The sequence below is a fragment of the Oculina patagonica genome, chromosome 6 (assembly GCF_052425735.1).
Source record: "Oculina patagonica isolate OP01 chromosome 6, crgOcupat, whole genome shotgun sequence".
Lineage (NCBI taxonomy): Eukaryota > Metazoa > Cnidaria > Anthozoa > Scleractinia > Oculinidae > Oculina > Oculina patagonica.
This window is the reverse complement of record NC_135763.1, coordinates 22744403-22761363: the sequence shown is the minus strand read 5'-3', so window position 1 is coordinate 22761363 and position 16961 is coordinate 22744403. Positions and strand designations below refer to the sequence as shown.

Here is a 16961-nt window from a genome sequence, read left to right as displayed (position 1 = left end):
ATTGCAGCTCCTGCCGTATTAATCGCCTCCGCGCAGGGCATCACAGTCAGGCACCGGGTTCAAGGTAATTGTAAAAGAGCTGGCATGATTTTCTACATACGTGAGGATTACACAAGTTTAGCGAATATTGCGGAATTTTTTTAATGTGTTCACGGCATAAACGTTAATCGAGCTCGGATAAACACCGGAAAGTACTTGTCTTTGATGTGCAGCTTAATGTCAAGCACACGAACAAGTGAACACAGACCATGTGGAATGTAAAATGTTCCCGGAGTAAAACAAATTCTCATAATCCGCCTTAAATCTGGCTATACGCGAAGTTAAGCCCCTAAGTTGGTTTTCTAAGTATATTTTTATTTGCTTTTTTGTCTACATCTTAATAGGTGCGAATTTAGAAGAATTTTTGTGTAATCTGAGATCGGGGGGGGGGTACTCCCATATGTGGCCTATATAGGTATGTGCCGCCCGATAGGGTATGGTTTTTGAGGTTCTCGGTCCTTAAATAGGGTATCATTTTTGCTCCTTTTGGCAATGTGTTCCCGGTGTGATCCTTAGATAGGGTACCTAAATTCTATTAGCTAAAATAAACGCCCAGCTAAACGAAAGAAGATATCTTAAAACTGAATTTTCTGTTCAGGTATTAGAAAAGCGATTTTATAAAGATTTGTGTCTTGCCGTGCGCGGTTAGCCGTTATTTGGGTCGTCACGTCACCCTATTCCCCTTGAATAGGGTGTCATTTTTTACCGAATGGTAATGAGGTGTAGTGATGATTCGCGAACTTGAAGTGACGTGTTTCCGTCACTCCATTCTGATATTAAACCGCAATTAATTCATGCATTAACGTGCTGACAGAAAGGTTGTTTAAAACGCCATTCAGCACATGTCAATCAAAAACAAATTATCCTATAACCTCATTCCCAGGGTCTCTCTCTTTCAGGGAACAAGGTTGAATTTTTACAAAACAAATCGAAAGAGGATCAATTACACTTATCCTCTGGTGATAAAAGAGAATAGAATTCGCTCTACGAAGCCGTAGAGCATACTCTATCAATGACCCATTCACCTAAGAAAACATTCAAACGCAAATGAAGTGAGATTGTGACATAACTGATAGCAGCTATAAGCTACATGCAGTTACCGCGTCTTTATTGTAAACACAACATTCATGCTGCACGATTTTGTTTCGCGTTACATTATCTTCGTGTCACGTCATCCGTTTTTCATCTTTTTGAGTCGTGCAGAAACGCGCATCTTTCTCAAGTTTTATTCGCTGCTCAAAATAACGCTATACGTGCTGACAGAAAAGTAAACATATCCACAAAACAAATTTACCTAATGCTAAATGGATCAAAGGTTACACTTTTGTGATGAAATAGAATTCGCGCTACGAAGCCTGAGAGCACGAACCATCAATGACACAATTCCCATGGAAAAATAAAACATTCAAAGGCACATTATTGAACGCTTATTTGAATAAAAAAAAACTATCAATGACCCATTCACGCAAGAAAACATTGAAAGGCAAATTAAGTGAAATTGTGACATTACTGATAGCAGCTGTGAGTTACACGTAGTTACGGTTAAAAAACTATTACGCTCGCCATGTGACGTGTTGTAGTTAACACCACATCCACAGCTTGAATCCACAGCACGTTTCTGTTTCGCGTGACGTCACCTCGTGTCACGTCATCTGTTTTTCATCTTTTTGAGTCGAGCAGAAACACGAAGTGCTCGGGCGTATCTTTCTCTCGAATTTTATCCGCTGCTCAAAAATAACGCTATACGTGCTGACAGAAAAGTATAGATATTCACAAAACAAATTTACTTAACGCTAAAAAGGATCAAAGGTAATACACTAACCGGTAAATGTTTTTGTGGTGAAAACTGAATAGCGCTACGAAACCTGAGAGCACGAACCATCAATGACGCAACTCATGTGGAAAAATAAAACATTCAAACGCAAATAAAATGAGATTGAATTACTTTATTGGACACTTATTTAGAAACAAATGCGAAGGTCGGCACTTCATCGAATTACCAAATTACCATGAGGTTGCTCGAAGAGCCTTTGATTGGTTTTGGGCCTTAAAAAGGGTATCAATTTTCGTTTTCTTTATCCTTAAGAACCTTGGCGGCACACCCCTATCCAAAATTTATGGGAGTACCCCCCCCCCCCGGGTCTGAGATTGACTGGGCGTACCAGTCACGTGTTGTTATCGCCAAAATTCGGGAGTCTGACATTTTTTTTTGCCATTTTATTTAAGTTTGTCCGAACGCTACTAATTCCGCGACGAGCAAGAATAATTGTCAGCCAAGATGATATAAAAAGTGTCAAGAAATTAAATATATATCGCCGTATGATTCAATCTTACTCGGGAAGGGTAGCTAGTTGAAATAAATGTCTACAATTTCCGAAACACGAGCGCAAACAAGGGCCAAAACGGTGTGTTACGGTGAATTTGTGAAATGTTTAAACACAGTGACAAACAAAACGCTTTTATTTCCGCTGTTTTCATATTCTGCCACTTTTAATAAGATGTATTTTCATAAGACTGTCACAGGTTGTCACAGCGGGCAAAGTTAATGAATTTGTCTTTGTATAGGTTGTCTTTTTGGCAGCTGCTAGTTCAAAGTTGTAATTGCGGCGAATCCGGCGGATTTTTCTTACACTTGCTATGATGTTATTAACTAAGGTGTACAGAAATACAAAATTGTTTTGTTCGCTGGCTAGTTATTCTCAGACCGCCGCTACATGGACGGAAAGGATAGTTCGATTACTAGATCAACCGTGAACCTTTTAAATTCAGATACTTTTTTCCAGCGAGAGATGAACATGATGCAATTTCGTTCGCATGCAAAATAAATGGTAAAAAATAAAAATAAAAATTCAGACAGAAAATCTTTCCAACTGTTTTGTAACTTAAACTCGTGAAACAAACAGCAAAAGTTCTTTTTATTCTGGTACCTCTGGATCCCCTTCAAATGCAAATTTAAATTGTAAACTTGGCATCCAAAATTTTCGCATTTTAGAGATTTAGCCGCGAGTATTCTTGCTCTTTTACACAGACATGCTTAGTAGTATGACCCGCTGGATTTTTACACTTTAATTCCATTTCAGATATTATTGAGATGAACCAAGGGTTACATCACTTCACCATGACTAAGCAGTTATTTTTATAATCAATTGACATTAATTTGTAAATCCTGTCGCCGGCTGAGGTTTGATCGTCATTTCGTTGGAATACCCATGAGTCGCGCGCATTATAGCCTGATCCGACTTTCTATTGTAATTTACAAATTTGCGTTACCTAGTAGATCGATGTTATTATCTGCAGCTCGGTAGTAGATGCGCAAAACGTGCACAAACACGAACACCTTCTCCGAGTGCAGAGCCTCGCGTTTCGCTTGGCTAAGTTTGGAATAGCAATTATTTTGAACGAGAAGCAGGGTCACAAAATGCATAGCAAACTCAATTACTTACCACACTCAATTCCCATTTGTTTCTTCACATTTTCCAGCCCACTGTATATCAAATGCTTCACTCCAAGCTTCTCGCATACATCAATGACTCGTTTGCCTTGATCGATTTCCTTCTCTTTACTGAAATGCTCCCAGTAATTTGTGACTAAGAACACGCCATACGAGCCTTTCACTGCTTCTTCAACGGATGCTACGTCGTCCAAGTCACACTTGACCACCTCACACCCCTTACTTTTGAGATCTTGGGCCTTAGGTCCATCTGGATTTCTCGTCACTGCGCGGACGGCATAATCTTCTCCTCTGGCAATGGCTTTGAGAAGCCCAGAAACTACACCACCCCCTTGTCCGCCGGTAGCTCCGAATACGGTTATGACCTTCGGCATTTTGAAGCAATGTGATTCGTACCTTTACGAAGCGTGTAGGTGCCTGGTTTCCGAGTGGAAATATAAGCTTTGCTAATCGCACGCAAGCTAATGTGGCAGTGGTATGCAAATCCAGGCCAAACCCTCTTGTTTCACTTCAACCTTGGTCACGTCAACTTTTGTCACGGCTCTTTGTTGTTTTTATGTAAAAAAGAAAGAAGAAATATGCGAATGTTCACTGGACGATGCTACTTTATCAACATATCTATCGCCCATTCTCCTTTTGTATTTTTGTCCACCGTTGTGTGATCGTCAGTGGGGTCCTTCAACATACATGTACAAATTTTTCGTTGCGATCGATCCTTGAAACCTCAGACCTTGATCACGCGATATATTCAAATGCAAACAAAATATCGGTTTCCTAAAGAATGGATCCTTTAGGAAAACTAATAATAACACAATAGAGGCAAAAATAACTAGCCGTCGTAAACAAAACATGATTTATAATTAAAGGCTCCTATGTTTGTTTATATAAAAGGCCTTTTTCGGCCTATTTCGACTTTCAAAACAGAAAACAATCGCGCAGATGAGACTTCCGAAATAAATTTAATCAATTGACCCTCAACGAATCAAATTCAGCCACCTGGTATGTAAAAGAACAATACAACCGTACCCTGCTTTTATAATTTGTATTCATTCAAATATATAATTCGTGAAAAAATTAAATCATTCCAGTATTAAGCAGTTCAAACATGAATTTCTTCCCTACTAAGCGATGGTCGCAGAAACTAGCGACTATTTTTAAGGCAATGCGTCCTTGGTCGTTTTCTGCGTCGATTACAAGCACATTTCTTGGATTCTCTCTCGCGTGGAAAGAAACACGAAACATTGACGCTATTCAAGCCCTTTTAACTACAGTTACAGTTTTATTCATCCACAGCGCTGGAAATTTAGTCAACACGTATTACGACTTCGCTAATGGTTTCGATACAGAAGATTCTGACGATAAAACCTTAGTGAAAAAGGAACTTTCTCCGAATGAAATCGCCGCTTGTATCGCCGAGTTATATTTCTTGGGCATCGTGTCATTTGTCGCAGTGTATCTCCGTGCGGATGTTGGCAGTGCTCCTTTGCTTGCCATGTTTTTCAGCGGTGTTTTAAGTTCATTTTTCTACACTGGAGGAATCGGTTTAAAATACATGGCACTTGGTGATGTTTTGATTTTGTTGACGTTCGGTGTTCTGACCACGGTGTTTGCGTACTTTATTCAGACCGGTGAAATTTCCATGAATATCATTGGTTATGCGTTACCTCTGGCACTTAACACAGAAGCCATTCTACACGGGTGAGTAAATAGCGTAGTTTCTAGACTTTCTAGATATTATGCGTTGATATTCTCTTATCTACAGACTATAAGCATTCGTGTAATATACGAACAATGCGAGATAATAAATACAGTTGAACCCCGGTAACTCGAACTCTGAAGGGAAACGAAAAACAGTTCGAGTTAGCGGGGTTTCGAGTTAACCGAGTAAAAATTGACTGAAAAGTGAGTGCTAGGGAATTAAACATTAGTTCGAGTTAGCGGGGTTGTTCGAGTTATCCGAGTTCGAGTTACCGAGGTTCTACTGTAAAAATATTCTAAACATGGCGGCGAAAACAAACTAATATGACCGCGTGAGGCCTGGAGTTGACCTTGAGCTTTTTTCCTGCCTCTTCACAAAACGGGCAGTGTGGGTGGTGATGAGGTCGACGAGAGCCCATAACTAAGTTATGATCTTTTGCTAGATGAAATAACCGGGTTTATGTTTTTCCTCAGGAACAACACACGTGACCTTGAAAGTGACAGATCAGCAGGAGGTATAACGTTGGCCATTCTGCTGGGCAAGCAGTACGCATGCGTTCTGTATTGCTTACTACTGATGGTCCCGTATGCCATGCTGAGCATCCTGGCCTTGAGCTCTTCCTGGATTCTTTTGGTTCCCTTGGTAACGCTTCCATTGGCTGTTCGTCTCTCGTCCGAGTGTTTCCGCGGAGATCTTGTGATGATTACCCAGAAAACCGCTCAGCTCAATCTGTTATTTGGTTTGCTTTACATGGCTGCGCTAACTGTCGCATGATGAACATATGGCCGAACGGTCAATGGTGCGTCCTTGATGAGTTTTAGTTATCCGGCACTGCGCACCATTATTGCTACAGTTTTAATACTTCTATCGCTTCTAAGGGAACAAAATCTGTAACAAGTTTATCCGCCGTTACAAAAACGACCTGAATAAAAGTTTAGTTACGGGCAGTTCATTCATTTTAAGAGACTGGCTTGGCTAGTTCGAACTTATATATACCCGGTATATAGAGCAAATGAATTTTTTTGTCAAGGAACTAGTAGTCTTTTTTTCAGTAATTTTTCACCATCTGTAAGAACGGAATTGCAAATCAGTGCAAAAGAGTATCTATCCAGCCTATATCGACCCCGGACTTCAGTGTTGACACCCAAAGCTCCACGATACATAATTTATAATTTAAAAGACATTAACACCGCATACGATAGTACACAAAGCGTTGGCAACTTGTTAATGAATTCATGGCATAAGGTATGCTATCATATAGAAACTCCACAAATCTCTTCAGTAGCCGCTTAGGTCACTACACATTAGACACCTGATAACACTTACATGTGAGTAAAATACTCTTAAATGCTAAATAAATATTATTAACTTTGCCTATATTATTTTAAAACGGAGTTAGTTTCGAGATAACAACACAACATGAATAATTAAGCACGAACAAACTGTGAAATACCAATGCATTGTAAAGGTAAACAATAAACAGCTCAAATAGTGATTATTATTGTTTTGGGGTAATATGGTATGGTGCAATAAAATAATCTAGGAGATGGCTTTTCTGCAAGCAAGCAGATCATCAACATCGGCCTTGTAACTCAGTATTCTCAGTGTAGTAACTGGATTGTAGGAAATGTGTACAGTAGTTTTACACTGAGTGATTATACATGCAAAACAAGACTATACCGATATATATGACAGCAGGTACCATAAGGAAGTAAATTGAAATAAGAACAATGTTTCTTTAACTTCAGCTTTCAAACATAAAGTAGGTTCAAAGATATATCTGCTATTGCAAAACCCTGATTTGAGCTTTTCCGTACTACTAACACAAATCCTTAATATTAAACATTGAACAGGTACCGCATCTCAATCATACCCGTTATTGTTATGTCGTTTGAAGGAAAATGAAACTGAACAATTTAATAAACATTTACAAAATCTTTTCGTGTATAAAATTAAAAAAAAAAAACATTCTTAAACAAAGTATGTCAGAAGACCTTTTAAATTGAAGCCAGCAAATACTGAAACAAATTGCAAACCAACAGTAGAAGTGGTACAGAAGTCTTGCGACGGGTTGCTTAATACAAGCTATTCCGGCGGTTGTTGTATTTTTTAAAACTTTATAGGTTTTCTTTTTTTTTTCAACTCTTTGAATACTATCAACTATAATCAGAAACTGCATCAGAAACAAGGAAGCTTCGTGAGGATTGAAAGTATAAAGACGGTGCCTGACATTTTTCAGCTATATCCAAAGAAATGAACCGTTACGTGACAAACTCCAATCTTTCCGTAAAAACCTAAAAAGGCGTCTCGGCATTTGTGACTTTGACAACCAGGATGGGCTCCCGAGACATGTTTTTTTTTTATATGTTTTTTCGTCACCTTTAACCCTAAAACTGGTTAAAATAGCTGTTTGTTTACGCAACAATGATATTAGCATAGGTATTTGACAGTTTTATTCATTGGATTGTTCACCTACATATATTAATTATCTCCTGACGCCCTTCGTGCGTCACATTCTTAATTGCTGAATAACTTCACCGCCAAAAGCAGACGCGATATTCAATTCAATAACATTGTCCGTCACGAAAGAGGTTAAAACGATCTCAAAAACGCTTCATTCGATTTCTTTTGCTGTTGATGCTAAGTTATACGAAAGTGAGGTCTTATCGGTATAAGAAAACATTCTGTCATGCCTTTAAATTCGAGCAAATTTACTATTTTCTTAAAATCACTTAACCCATGGACATTCCCGGCGTCGATTTTGTCATTTCTACTCGGCACAGCCCTGGCGTGGAAATATGACGACAAGTTTCGTCTTGTGAACTACTTTCTTACAGCTCTCGTGATCCTGTTCACACACGCAGCGGGGAATTTTGTGAACTTCTTCTACGATGCACAAAATCGAAGATTCTTTGTTTCGTCCGCTACACGGAGAGTCACGCTTGAACTGAGCGCACAGTGGGCAATATGGAGCTATGTTTTAGCGATGGTTGCGTTTGGCTGTCTGGCTGTGGTTTCTGAAGCTGAATTCAGACAGGAATTTGGGTTGTACGCCACTGGTTTCCTCGCCTCGTTGCTCCATGGTGGAGGATTGAAGAACATAGTTCTTGGTGACGTGTTAGCATGTGGAATATTCGGCCCGCTGTCCATTCTGTTCACATACATTGAGCAGGTTGGGACCAGTGAGCACCAGCTCTCCTATGCTTGGATAGCCGTTTACTCTTTGCCGTTTGTGCTCTTCACGGCAGCTATATTTCACAGGTATGAAACTATATTTCAGCATCAGTTTACAATAATTATATTTTATGTATATCAGTCATGGGTTACGCATGTTTACCTTTGTCAATTGTCTCACTATAACCTTTTCACTCCATGAGGACACTGAGTCAAACGTGAGTATGTCACCATTCACATGAAAAGCTGTCGAGCAGTCGTGCAGAATTGGGCGGATCAGTGGTAGTAAAAGGGTCAAGAAAACGTGTTCTTTTTTATAGAAATATTCATCCATAATCTGAATTGTTTTGTTGATTTTGGTAGATATATTTGATAGATATATATGGATAACATGGGTTAGATTGGTAGCATGGGTTTGTGCAGCTCGTACGATTGAGCTGGTGATATGCGGTCATATGCAATACAGCTGACTGTCAAACAGTTCGCGGATTTTAAATAACGTGGCAAATGAACGTGACTCGACTGACAGCACGACATAATCCGACATAGAACCGAATGCGCGAGGCTGGCCGAAGATGTTTTCAAGTCCAGGGTTCGTTCTGGCGTTCTGACTCGTATTTCCCGAATTTATCCACGATTTTCGACAATAAAAATTTTTCAAGAACATGAATCACAGAGTATTACTGACGAGAATAATTCAAGTAATAAAACATTTATATCACGCAGCTCTGCTTGCGCTCTCCATCCCACATATCGTGTGTTGGATTTGCGTACAGCTGTCACGCATTATTACTTATTTCACTTAGCATCTCTGTTTTCATTGTCTGAGAAAAATAATGTATCAGAATTCTGGAAATTAGCGCGCGCGTGGGTCAAGGCATAACATAGCAATAAACAATTATTGAATGATATTTTTGTGTATCACAATAAACTTCATCTTATAATGATGTGCTGCTTTCTCTTCTAGTCAAAACACACGTGACCTGACGTCAGACAGGAAAGCTGGTTACCAGACCCTTGCCGTTCTTGTGGGACCACAGAGCGCATGTTATCTTCACACCTTGTTACTGTTGTTCCCGTATGTAGTAGTTGGTTTGCTAGCCGCCTCGGTGTCAATGTATTTCTGTATACCTCTGTTTACTCTGCCGTTGGCCCTGAATTTAAGCGTAGCGTGTTTTGAAGGAGAGCACTTCACCTTACCTCACAAAATAGCCATGCTAGACTCTGTATTTGGAATTTTCTATGTGCTAAGTGTGTTCTTATCGTAAGAGAAACGAGCGTGACACATGTAGTTTGTTTTCATGAAGTAAAAATATGCAGCGCCGTAGCCAGACGAAAATTCTTACCGAGTCATTATTAGAAAGAAAGAAAAACCACTTCTTTCATATTTAAAGTGTTAGTTTAAAGCATAGCCTCTTACAAAAACATAAAAAATATAAATTTTTTACTGAAACAAGTGCCTCGATTCGCCTGTTACGACTACGGCCCTGTAATGGTTCAATAGTAGTTGCCAAAAGGTAACAAAAAAAGTCAGTAAAATTGGTTTTATATAATTATGTTTGGTCATGTGTCACGGGTTTTGTAAGGTATCCTATGAACATGATCGGATACCAAATACAGCTGAAGTAAAATGGTAGGACATTCTCACCAAAGTATTTTATATATAGTTCATTTTGAGGCACAAAATTGCCACCAAAGTTTTTTCTATCCAAGGTTTAAACATTTTTCTGGGCGAGTATGTCCCCGGACCTCCCCACCCTCCTAGGAAGGAAACAGCTCCCTTTTTCCATGGATTCTCGCTCTTCAGAGAAATATCAACTTAAGGTTTGGCCGCCAGTGAGAAGCTATTTTTTGTTTTTCTTGTGTGAGCTGTATTCATTTTATTGTTTTTTGTGTACAGCGTTTATAGACATTTGAAAATTCATGCAAGATTTTCTGCTTTGAAAAGCGTCACTTGACTTAGCTGTGAATTCACTGAGGTAACATTTTTTAAAGTGATTATGGGTTTTTTTCCTAAAACGTAAAACATTTTTAGTGTTTAAGTGTTCATAAGTAAGTTTATTTTCGTGTTGCCTTGAGATATCCGCGAAAGATTCAAATGTCAATTTTACCTGCTTTAGCTTGGGATATACTGCTTAGGGAGCGAATGCTTTTAGTAGTTAGTAAGTTAGTCTATAATAAACTGTTATGACAAACCTTTAGACTGACAAAAAAATATGACAAGCGGTGTTATTCAATGTAAGTTTTACAAGCAGACACGAGCAAACGAATACACTCACTGCACGAAAATATTATGAAGGTTTTTTTCTATTTCTTTTTCAAAGTATTAACTCGTGCGTCTTCCGTGATAATCTTGTCAGTTTTTGCTTTAAAGGATGATTAAAACGACCAAAAACGAAGTTGTCTTTTAAATGTTACTTATGTTTAGTTTACAGGTCCCTTTTATGTTTCAAATAGTTCCAGAATAGTTTAAGATAAAGGTATACAGCTTGTAAATTCCGCCATCCCTCCTCAAGAAAAATCAAATTTCTTTAGAGGAAGGGTCGTGTTTACACAAGCTAGAAATGCAGTCACGTGAGGTGTCAATATTGAGGCAGTAGCTTGGTATCCACCTCAGGAGGAAACTGCTGCGACAAGGACACAAACGTGTTAAAAGTATCCCCTGAGTGTCCAATGTTATGGCTGTCTTACACTGACATGCATTTTTTTCTATTTGTGTCCTTTCCGTGATAGTCTCAGTTTTAACATTTACTTTCAATTCCTGATTGTTACGAAAATATTAAATATTATTTTACTCTACCTATGTAATATAGACACCATAATACGGACACTCTGTCTCTCTGCTAGCGCTGTCCGTATTAAAGAGGTACACCTGTATCGAAATCCCAAACAGTCATTTTTGTCTCTCCTGTATCAAACTGCGGATCACGCCAGCTGGAAGTGAAGCATACTTGGCCAGAGATGGAAGTCGATCTGCTCTGATCTCTGTAGGCACGATCTCCGCCGCGTTCTCGAGTCCAGTCCGAGAAGCGGCTGGAAATCGAGACTATGATCTCTGAAAATTCGTCATTTCTACTTGCTTCGCCTGAGCGAAATAAAATATCACTAGTCAAATAACGAGAAAACTGTCGTGCAGTCACTTTATTACGTACGACGAGGAGCGATAAGATTCGGACTGAGATTGCCCTGGGTACCGGCTATGAGTTACCATTCTTATGAACCTTTTCTCTTTTCAAGACTAACGAATGTCTTCTCCTGGTATCAGATGGAGTAACACGTGAATACCGTATTTACTCGAATAAGCGCCGCCCCCGAGTAAGCCCCGCCCTCGAATAGACGCCGCAGTTGTGACAAAAAAGTGAATAAGCGGCGCCCCGAATAAGCGCCGCAATCCAGATGCGGCGCTTATTCGAGGAATTTCGTTTAACTTAAAATAGCACAGCAAAGTAACACTAAAACGGGACATTTCTTTCCATCAAAAGCGATGTTTTGCAGTTCAAAGTAATAGTTTTACCGCTCGCCTATTAATTTTCTATCCAACATTCTTAAAATACGTAGTTCTGTAAATGTTGTGAACTTTGCCAAGACAGCTAGCGCCACTTCTCTCTTTAGCAAGACACGAATACTGACTATTAAAATACGCTATTTCTAACTGTTAAAGATTACGGATTCTTTGTTGCGTCCAAATTTTAAATAAGCGCCGCCCTCGAATAAGCGCCGCATCTGAGGTGCGAAATTAAAATTTAATAAACGCTGCGGCGCTTATTCGAGTAAATACGGTACTTGTATCTTCGCTGTCGTATCGTTTATTACTCATTGTATGAAGCCAATGTGGTGGGCAATGGTGGTTACCCAGAGATCGCGCGAGACATTTCAGGCTAAGTACGTAGTCTATGAGCAGTTTTTTATTTTGCTAGTACGTCGAACGTGAAGCGAAATAAAGCACCTGTGGAAAAATGGGCGCGCGGCGTGCTCATTTTTCCCAGTCGTTCTTTAACCTGCGATCAGGCGTTTCATTTTTCCCCGCGAAAAAAAGAACGCCTGATCGCAGGTCACTCGCACTTTACTTTTCGCTTTACGCTCGAGTGGCTGGACGGCGTCATTTCAGTCGATCAGCGTCGTAATTATGATTGACAGTAGTCCAGTCCCTGAACTCTCTCTTCTCGCGCCTGAGTTCAACCAAAAGGACGCGCGGAAGAGAAAGTTCAGGGACTGGACTAGACTAGATTGACAGAAGCGTAAACTGCAACCGTTAAATGCTAAAACTTAAATATTCCCCTAAGAATTAGTCACGTAACCAAATTCAAAAACAGAAAGGCTGACCGTACGGTAGAGGGATTAAACTTGTATATTTTCTTCCAATATTTCGTCAGGCACGGCCTGAATTCATCATGGAATGAACAACTAAATAAAAATCGTTACAATTTAAACAACCAAGACTAAAGATAACAAACCTGTTGACACAAAATACGTCACGCGATCAACCAGTGTTGCGTGACGTACCAAGATGAACGGCTGCTTTCGAAGGCAGCAACCGCTGGATCTTTTAAATGTAACAAAGAAATCGAATCGGTCGGGAACGGTTGTGTAATACCTACCATGGTATAAACACGGCCTAAATACACGCATATATTTCAGAAAATATATCTAAAAGTAACTACGACTCATGGCTTTTGTAACAAAATCGAAATCTGCAGGCTGGTTCTTGTGGAGTTTGCAACGGAACGTGCTGAATCGAAGAGTCTCTTTGGCGCATAGTGCTCTCCGGCTGGCGTCAAGTTCAACAGAAAACAGTGAATCCTTCAAGTCGATGGACGATCTTCCAGGACCACTTAGCCTTCCTGTTATAGGAACATCATGGGCATTCTTCGCTAGGTCAACTGACAAACCACTTGGTAAGCGATTCCTCGACATCCAACGCGATGATGTCAACAGATATGGCAACATTTACAAAATAGAGTTCGCCGGTGTCAAAATGGTTGCATTAGCCGATCCCTCGGATGTCGCGAAGGTACTGAGGTCCGAGCCGAAATATCCTGAACGATTTCGCTCCCCTGTTCTCGATTATTATCGCGAAAAACGACGAAAAATTCCTGGAGTTTTCTTCGCAAATGGCCCCGAATGGTACAAGCATCGAAGCGTGCTGAGCAAACGTATGCTTCGACCCAAACAAGTTACTGACTACGCTGTCGCTTTCAACAAAATTATAACGGATTTTATTCAACGAGTACGAACCGTTCGAGAACCCAGCGGTTCAGAGAAAGAAAACGAAGTTCTGGAACTCGACAACGAGCTCTTCAAATGGTCGTTCGAGTCTGTTGCAGAGATGCTGTTTGACAAGAGATTTGGTTGCCTGGAGCCAGAAGTAGACAAAGAGGCACAAGCATTTATAGACGCCGTCCAGAACTTTCTTCTTAATGTTATGAGTGTAAGTTTCGTGCCGGTCTGGTTCTACAAGATTTACGAAACTCAAGAGTTTAAAGGATTTGTTGACAATTTTGACAAAATGTACGAGTACGCTGAACTGTTTATTGCGAGAAGGGTAAAGGAGCTTGAAGAATCGGAGAAGACCAAATCAAGCGAATCCGAAACAGCGGGTTTCTTTGAGTTTCTTTTGTCAAGTGGGAAACTTAACAAAGAAGACCTCCTTGCGAGCGTGATTGATGTTCTGTTTGCTGGAGTCGACACAACTTCCAACACAATGCAGTGGGTATTGTACATGATGGCAAAAAATCCAGACAAACAAGAAATCCTTAGGAATGAAGTATTATCAGTCCTGGGAAATGAAATGCCTGCAACACCGTCCACGCTCGCACAAATGCCGTACTTGAAAGCCTGGGTGCGAGAAACGCTGCGACTCTATCCAGTTCTATCGAATTTGTCGCGAATTCTCAGCCAAGATATTGTTATTGGCGGCTTCCAGATCCCCGCTGACACTCAAGTCAACATTCTCTTGTATCACATGAGCCGAAATGAAAACACCTTCGAAGATGCTGAGGATTTTAAACCAGAGAGATGGTTACGCAACAAACACAAAAACCATTCAATGGAAGCACCAGACCCTTTTGCTTCCATTCCGTTTGGATTTGGAACCCGGATGTGCATTGGCCGCCGTGTCGCCGAGTTGGAGCTTCATCTTCTATTGGCCAGAATCGTGCAGCAGTTTGAAATTCAGTATCCTCCTGATGAGGTCGTGGAACCACTCATGAGAGGAACAACCATCCCTGACAGGCCAGTGCGAGTCAAGTTTATAGACAGAAAAAAGAGCATCTAAACAATCAAGCACTACTTCCGTTTTTATTTTTGTTTCAAGTATAACACAAGAATGCAATAAATATAATAAAATATATGCACTGTACGGTAATTGTAACTTACGTATATACCTCTTTATATCTTGTAAAACGCTTCTGTTATATGTACTTTGTTTAGTTTACTCTTGCTGTTTCAAAAGTACTATTATCGCTAATGAAATATTAGAAAAAATAAAAATTAAATAAACGTTTTTGTAAGCCATCACTTCCGCATGCAACCACAACGACTTTTTGGAAATACCAACTGGTCTTTTGCTTTGTTTATAAGCACTCGTAAACGACCACCCAAACAGTCGGCTTCGTGTAAGTAACTACAAGTAAAGGCTGGTTTCCATATGATCGCAGACGATGGCAATGGATCGCAGACGATCGCAGAATTGTAGGTTTTGCGATCTGCGATCATTTGGAAACACGCATCTGCGATCGTTTGCGATCGTCTGCGATCGATCGCACACGATCGCAGACGATCGCAGAGAATAGAACCAAGTTCTATTCCCTGCGATCGTCTGCGATCGTTGCGATCATATGGAAACACAATTGCGATCGATTGCGATCGAAAACTATCCCATAATTTCGACAATCGTTCCCATCATTCAACACTTCTGCGATCGTCTACCATTTTTTGCGATCATATGGAAACAGGTCGCTCTGCGATCGTTACGATCACACGGTTCAGTAAATTTCTGCGATTTTGCGATCGTCTGCGATCCGATGCGATCGTCTGCGATCATATGGAAACCAGCCTTAAACACGACTTAATTTGTTTACATGATTTTGATAAGTCGACGACGGAATTTTCTGATTGGCAGGGTGACGATGAACTATCTAGAGCCAAGCTTAGGTCAAATGGTGTCTTACTAGGCCCTGTATATTTAATACTGTCTATTAAATCTAAAAGATCTCGTTGAACATTATGTCTTTTTTGTGTATACATTGAAGTGTTCCTTTCTAATTCCACGGGAGTTTTTTGCTTCTGTGCTCTACGCGGTGAGTCTAGATTAGTTTAACGTGATTTCTGTTCGATCGCGCGAAACAGAATAAAAGATCCTGTCCATGTCCATCAGCTCATGACATAACTGAAGCGTTGACTTACGTATTTGATTATTTCGTATAATGGTTCTTGTATAGACCTGTAGCGCATTTACAAAGCTCGATGCGCTTCACAATATTAGAATTACGGGACAAGATCTCGTCCCACCACCCAACCCATGGATACATGTCAATAGGTCAGACCACAACACCGGGAGCTCTGTGCCTACTCTTTGCGATAAAAATGGTTTCGACTCAATAAAGCCATTATACATTAGGGGATGGGAAAAATTATTTCACTTACAGCTCTAAAGTTTTTTGTATAATTTTCTTTGTAATAAGACACTACAATAGAAATCTTGTATTGTCAGCTGCCTCGTACCCAGGCGCTACCGCTTTATACGGAAATCGCAAGGGATCATGGGAAGGGCGAAAGAAGCGATCACGCCTTCCCTTGACCCTTTCCGTGCTTCGCCAAAAGCTCTCGCGGCGCCTGGGTACGAGGCAGTATTGTCAGTACTTTGTGTTACGTCACCTAATGTTACTATTGTACCACCCACAATTATTTAGATACAATTATTACACCTGCTGAAATAGAATCTATGACAAAATTACTTCGATCAAAGAAAGTCCCTGGTCCTGACAAGATTCGCAATGAAATGCTAAAAGCTGGAATGCAATATTTTATCACTGCCCTTTGCAAATTATTTAATCTTATTCTGAAAAGCGGTTTCTTTCCTAGCACTTGCGAACAGATACACCATTACCAGTGGAGTTGGAGAATGAAGATTTGGAGGAAGTAGAGGAATTTACTTACCTGGGAAGTGTTATGAGCAAAAGCAATGCCACGGTTAAGGACATTACCAGCCGTCTTCAGAAGGCCAAATCATCATTTGTCCAACTGAATAAAGTATGGAGGTCACCAAACATCAGTGAAAAAACCAAGATAAAGATCTATAACAGCAATGTCTTGTCAGTGCTACTGTATGGTGCAGAATGCTGGAGGGTTACCCAAAGAGACAGCCAGAGACTCTCAGGTTTCCACACTTCATGCCTGAGAAAGATATGCAGGATATACTGGCCCCAGAAGATCACAAACAAGGAACTCTATCAAAGGACAGGACAACGGGACATCGCCATGGTAATAAAGCAAAGAAGATGGAGGTGGCTAGGGCATGTTATCAGGAAAGGCCGAGATAGCATAACACGAACTGCATTAAGATGGACACCGGATAGTGGAAGAAGGAAGAAAGGACGT

At 40.3% G+C, this 16961-nt stretch overlaps 4 protein-coding genes across 4 annotated transcripts in view; 3 read left to right on the top strand and 1 right to left on the bottom strand.

Annotated features, from left to right (window-relative positions):
* LOC144657160 (nmrA-like family domain-containing protein 1) overlaps nucleotides 1–4240 on the bottom strand; it is a 9794-nt gene extending 5554 nt beyond the window's left edge. The window contains exon 1 of the mRNA XM_078517468.1: nucleotides 3483–4240. Within this exon, the coding sequence (XP_078373594.1) occupies nucleotides 3483–3864 (382 nt within the window). The 5' untranslated portion in view covers nucleotides 3865–4240. The remainder of the gene's footprint in view (nucleotides 1–3482) is intronic.
* Nucleotides 4241–4557: 317 nt separating this feature from the next.
* Nucleotides 4558–7067, top strand: LOC144657163 (ubiA prenyltransferase domain-containing protein 1-like). The gene is made up of 2 exons (XM_078517473.1): nucleotides 4558–5188; nucleotides 5663–7067. The coding sequence occupies exons 1-2, from the start codon at nucleotides 4596–4598 to the stop codon at nucleotides 5961–5963; spliced, it is 894 nt and encodes a 297-aa protein (XP_078373599.1). The 5' UTR covers nucleotides 4558–4595; the 3' UTR covers nucleotides 5964–7067.
* A 636-nt stretch (nucleotides 7068–7703) lies between these two features.
* On the top strand, nucleotides 7704–11480 carry LOC144657164 (ubiA prenyltransferase domain-containing protein 1-like). The gene is made up of 2 exons (XM_078517474.1): nucleotides 7704–8450; nucleotides 9331–11480. Exons 1-2 carry the CDS (start codon nucleotides 7879–7881, stop codon nucleotides 9629–9631), a joined length of 873 nt encoding a protein of 290 aa, XP_078373600.1. The 5' UTR covers nucleotides 7704–7878; the 3' UTR covers nucleotides 9632–11480.
* A 1452-nt stretch (nucleotides 11481–12932) lies between these two features.
* Nucleotides 12933–15750, top strand: LOC144657136 (25-hydroxyvitamin D-1 alpha hydroxylase, mitochondrial-like). The gene has a single exon (XM_078517444.1). The coding sequence runs from the start codon at nucleotides 13030–13032 to the stop codon at nucleotides 14635–14637; it is 1608 nt and encodes a 535-aa protein (XP_078373570.1). The 5' UTR covers nucleotides 12933–13029; the 3' UTR covers nucleotides 14638–15750.
* The last annotated feature ends 1211 nt before the right edge of the window (nucleotides 15751–16961 follow it).